This window comes from Bos mutus, chromosome 15 (genome assembly GCF_027580195.1).
Source record: "Bos mutus isolate GX-2022 chromosome 15, NWIPB_WYAK_1.1, whole genome shotgun sequence".
NCBI lineage: Eukaryota > Metazoa > Chordata > Mammalia > Artiodactyla > Bovidae > Bos > Bos mutus.
Window position 1 is genome coordinate 32944202 of NC_091631.1, and position 5338 is coordinate 32949539.

Sequence of the window (5338 nt, forward strand, 5' to 3'; positions counted from 1 at the left end):
CCGCAACGAGAGTGGTCCCTGCTGGCTGCAACTAGAGAAAAGCCCATGCAGCAACAAGAACCAGCACAGTCAAAAAGAAATAAAGAAAATAGTTTTTAGAAGAATGAAGCAAGTCAGAAAGTGAAAAATCAATATCATATATTAATTCATACACATGGAATATGGGAAAACGGTACAGATGAACCATTTCCAGGACGGGAATAGAGACAAGATGTAGAGAACAGACTTTGAAATAAGAGTGGTGTGGGGGAGAGGAATTGGTAATTTGGGACTGACATACCCTAACATGTGTGAAATAGATAGCTAGTGGGAACCCACAATATCGCACAGGGATCTCAGCACAGTGCTCTGTAATGATTTGGAAGAGTGGTATGGGTGGGTAGAGTCGAAGGAGGGCTCAAAATGGAGGGCATACATGTTTACATAGGGATGATTAATTCTCTTGTACAGTAGAAACTAACACAATAGTGTGAAACAACTATACCCCAATAAAAATTAAAAATTAAACACTGAACAAATCAAACATTTACAAAGAAATCATATCATCTCATTCTTCTGTATTGGTTAAAGTAATGTGACTCTTCCCAGCAGGGCACAAAAGATGCACATGTAAATTCATTAGGCTTGGATAAATTGCCAGGATCCACAAGTCCCTTAAATAAAGCAATTTCTTCTGTCGCAATATATCTTGAATTAGTAACTAATTTTATCCTAAAATTATAGCTCACCAAAAGGAAGCTGCAGAACTATATGACAAAATATGACGGCACACCAAAATGGCAGCATCTCCACTGAGTTTTCAGACTTCCTTCTGAACTGTTTTGTCAGGTCCCCCAGCTGGCAGCACTGGCTGTCCCTGCCCCTTAGCTTCCTCTTGCTCCTGGCCCTTGGTGCCAACATCACCCTCCTGATCACCATCTGGCTGGAGACCTCTCTGCATGAGCCCATGTACTACCTGCTCAGCCTGCTCTCCTCACTGGACACAGTGGTCTGTCTCACTGTCATCCCCAAGGTCCTGGCCATCTTTTGGTTTGACCTCAGGTCCATCAGCTTCTTTGCCTGCTTCTTTCAGATGTTCATCATGAATAGTTTCTTTGCCATGGAGTCCTGCACATTCATGGTCATGGCCTACGACCGCTATGTGGCCATCTGCCATCCATTGAGGTACCCATCCATCATCACTAACCAATTTATAACCAAGGCAGCCATTTTCATTTTGTCCAGAAGTGTCTTTTTGACACTGCCCATCCCCATTCTCTCAGGACGTCTGCATTACTGTGGGAGAAACGTCATTGAGAACTGCATCTGTGCCAATATGTCTGTCTCCAGGCTCTCCTGTAATGATATTACCATCAATCGTCTCTACCAATTTGCTGGAGGCTGGACTCTGCTGGGATCTGACCTCCTCCTCATTTTCCTCTCCTACACCTTCATACTGAGGGCTGTGCTGAGACTCAAGGCACAGGGAGCTGTGGCCAAGGCCCTAAGCACATGTGGCTCCCACTTCATCCTGATCCTCTTCTTCAGCACCATCCTTCTGGTTTTTGTCTTCACGCTTGTGGTAGAAAAGAAAATGTCCTCTGATGTGCCTGTCTTGCTCAATGTCCTCCACCATGTCATCCCCGCAGCCCTCAACCCCATTGTCTATGGGGTGCGAACCCAGGAGATCAAGCAAGTAATCCAGAAGTTACTGAAGAAAGGATGGTGACAAGAACAACTGGATCTCTTCTTTCCTAAAATCGGATGGTATTTGAATGGATTACTCAATAATTGAATCAATGAGTGGACTGAAGTTCAACATTGATGAATTTTAATCTCAAACTGTGTAAACTGTTTTTGTGTTCCCTTTAATAAAGCTTCAGTTTTATTTAGAGTTCCTCTTTCTCTCACACTTCAAAAGGAATTTCCTTTAAAAAAATTAAAAAGAAAAAAAAAAGGAGTCTCCTTGACCCATTTGTCTCCTTTTCCCACACTTCTTATCCTATTTTGTCCAAAATACTAAGATTCCTTATGCAAGTTTTAAAGTGAGAGATTTATGTTCCTGAACAGACAACTGTTAATATATCATACACTTCTTATCTTGGGGATACAACTGTGTCTATTTGGTGGGCTGTGTTGTGTAATTTGTAATGTGTTCTTATTCTTATTTCCACTGAAGGGAGTATATTGGAGACTAAGACAGTGGTAGTAGTGTCAGTCACACAGTCGTGTCTGACTCTTTGTGACACTATGGACTGTAGCCCACCAGCCTCCTCTGTCCATGGGATTCTCCAGGCAAGAATCTCTTAGAGTGGGTTGCCACTCCCTTCTTTAGGGCAATCCTCCCACCCACAGATTGAAACTGCTTCTCCTGAATTTCAGGCAGATACTTTACTAACTGAGCCACCAGGGAAGCCCAAAGATTACAGGAATTGAAACTTCAATTCTGAATGCTGGAAAGTTGCTAATATTCTGTAATTGTCTTTTTCTCTAAACTTTCAATGATATCACAGGCATTATCCAACTCACTGTCTCTCTGTCTCTCTTTTCTTCTCTTCACTTCTTTTCTCTATCCATGTGCATTAGAAAAAGGCAGGTTTTTTCCCTGAATGCTCATGTGTGTAACAAGTATCATAAAGCTTTAGTAGATTTAAGGGACTATCGAATGTATGACCCAAAGTGTCTGTGCATTGGACACATATCTTTTGGATCCAGGGTTCCATGGTGAATGATATGCAAACACATGGTATGCTAATGAGTTAAAGAATTTAAGCAACGTAATATACAATTCAGTAACAATCCTCAAATATACAATAGACTATATGAACGTTATTTCTTGTTAATTTTAGTTTCTAAGTACACTTGGGTTCTGCAGATTCCATTAGCTATTAAAGTACAAAAGTAAATAGAACGCTCGAATTGCTTTCAGGCTTCCCTGGTGGCTCAGTCAGTAAAGAAACTGCCTGCAAAGAAGGAGATGTAGGTTCAATCTCTGGGTCAGGAAGATTGCCTGGAGAAGGAAATGGCAACCCACCCCAGTATTCTTGCCTGGGAAATCCCATGGACAGAGGAGCCTGGCAGGCTGCAGTCCTTGGGGTTGCAAGAGTTGGACACAACTGAGCCACTAAACCACTGCCACCACTGCTTTCAGGAGCCCAAAGTTGGTTTAGAAAGTGTGTGTGTTAGTCATCCAGTCATGTCCAACTCTTTGCAACCCCATGGACTGAAGGCCACCAGGCTCCTCTGCCCATGGGATTCTCCAGGCAAGAATACTGGAGTGGGTTGCTATTGTCTTTTCCAAAAGTTGGATTAAGAAGAATATAAATAATGAGAGGGTAACAGGCAGGAAGGCTGGGGTCCCCAAGTGGAGGAAATAGACTGCAAATGTCAGACTTTTTTCCCTCTCTCTTAAGAGGCAGGAGGAAACAAACTACAAAAGTCACATTTTTTTTCTTCTCTATACAAAATAAAAAGGAGGTTTCTTTTAAAACTCTGTGTTACCATGACATCTGGTTCTGCCTGAACTGAACTTTTCTCAAACCTTGAGTTAACCAATGTGTTTTTCTTATGTAAATGTTTTTCTTAAACTATTTTAATGAACTGTGTATTTACTTTAGAATCTGCCTTTCTTCAAGTCGGTTCCACCGAAGACTGAGGGCTGATAATGGCTCAACAAACCAGTATGTTTTACTCATGGAAATGTTCTCTTAAGCTGTGTTAAAGAAACTTGTATTTGCTTGGAAACCTGCCTTTCTTCAAGATTCATGTCAATTGTTTTACGGCCTGGGATGACTCACCTTATGCCAATGCTACCCCAAAATGCATGTTGTGGGTGAGGGGCCTAGTGAAACTCTCCCATTTTGAGACATTCCCTTTCTCTAATTAGCAGCTTGCTAATAGGTGTATAACTTCTTGCTATAAACTAGTAAGGGGGCACTCTTTCTGCCCCCTTCTGATGTCTATGTCAGAAGCTTTCTCTGTCTCTTTTATACTTTAATAAAAGTTTACTACACAAAAGCTCTAAACAATCAAGCCTCGTCATGGCCCCGGGTGGAATTTCTCTCCTCCAGAGGCCAAGAATCCTGGTTCTTGTTCAGGGCTCATCAACCTTTCAATGATAATTTCAAAAATATATTATTCTCATATGAAAAAGTTGAGGAATTAAACAATGTGTCTCTATGGGCACTAAGATGCTGAGAAACATAGGAAAGCACCAGGTGGAGTTAGAAGGTATGAGTTGCAAGCCTTGCACAACCACACACACATACAAATTAGTTTCCTGAAAACAAGTGAGTTGGTGTTATTGTTTCATGTTCCTCTGTTACCTGAAAATAGTGAACAATTTGTGTAGAAGATCCCTTCTACACATAAGATCTGTGCCTCAGTGGCAACATGCAAGTGTGTTATTTTCACTGAGAAAGGAAAAATCTACCAAAAGTTCAGTACTATTCTCAACGTCTGGTTCTTTCAGTCTTTACTGAAAGCATCTGGAACACATCTCTTGCCTTACTTAAGCTTTCATCCTGCAAAGATCTATCCATTTCTTTTTCTTCTTCCACTCACGGTGAAAAAGAATAAATATATTACTATTTGATTTCTCTATTCCTGTATAACACTATGAACTACTATTTGAAAAATAAGCATGTACTCACATAAAGAGAAATAAGTAAAAGTGTATATTAATATTTTATTGAGAAAATGCACTTCTCAAAAGTAAAAAGCAATCTATTCAGATTTCTTGGTTCACACCATAAATAACGGTTTTCTTTATTACTTGAAGAGTCTCCCAAAAAGCTTATTCACTTAAAGATTTCAATATAAAAAAATTGTCTTGGCTTAAAACTGCATAAAATTGTATAACTGGATACCAATGTAAAGGTCTTAAAAATATAGGTATAAGAGCCATCTAACATAAATATAATGTAAGTTTTTATCTTTTATGAATGAAACTGTTATAAACAAGCAGGTCAAGAGTTTGTGTGAATATATGTTGTAAATTTTCCTTGGTAAATGTTAGAAGTAGATTGCAAGATTGTAGAGTATGGGTATGCTTAAATTTCTAGCAGAATATCACGGTTTGAACAGTGCTTACCCTATTTTACTTTCCTTCCAGCAGTAAGAATTCCAGTTCTTTCTTCCTCCACATCCATGCCAACACTTGGTGTCATCTTTTTAAATGTCAGCCATTCTTATAGCTGTGCAGTGGCAACTCATTATAATTTTAATTTGCATTGCTTCAATTGGCCATTTAAATGGCTCTTTTTGAAAAAAATTATTCATTCTTTTATTTTTATAACTGAGTTACTTATTTTATAGTTAAGTGATAGCATTATATATTCTAGAAAACAGTACTTTGCAG

General features: G+C 39.5%; 1 protein-coding gene across 1 annotated transcript; it reads left to right on the top strand.

The window, feature by feature from the left end:
- The first annotated feature begins 760 nt into the window (after positions 1 to 760).
- On the top strand, positions 761 to 1708 carry LOC102279456 (olfactory receptor 56A3). Its single transcript, XM_005896280.2, has one exon. It carries the CDS (start codon positions 761 to 763, stop codon positions 1706 to 1708), a length of 948 nt encoding a protein of 315 aa, XP_005896342.2.
- Positions 1709 to 5338: the final 3630 nt, after the last annotated feature.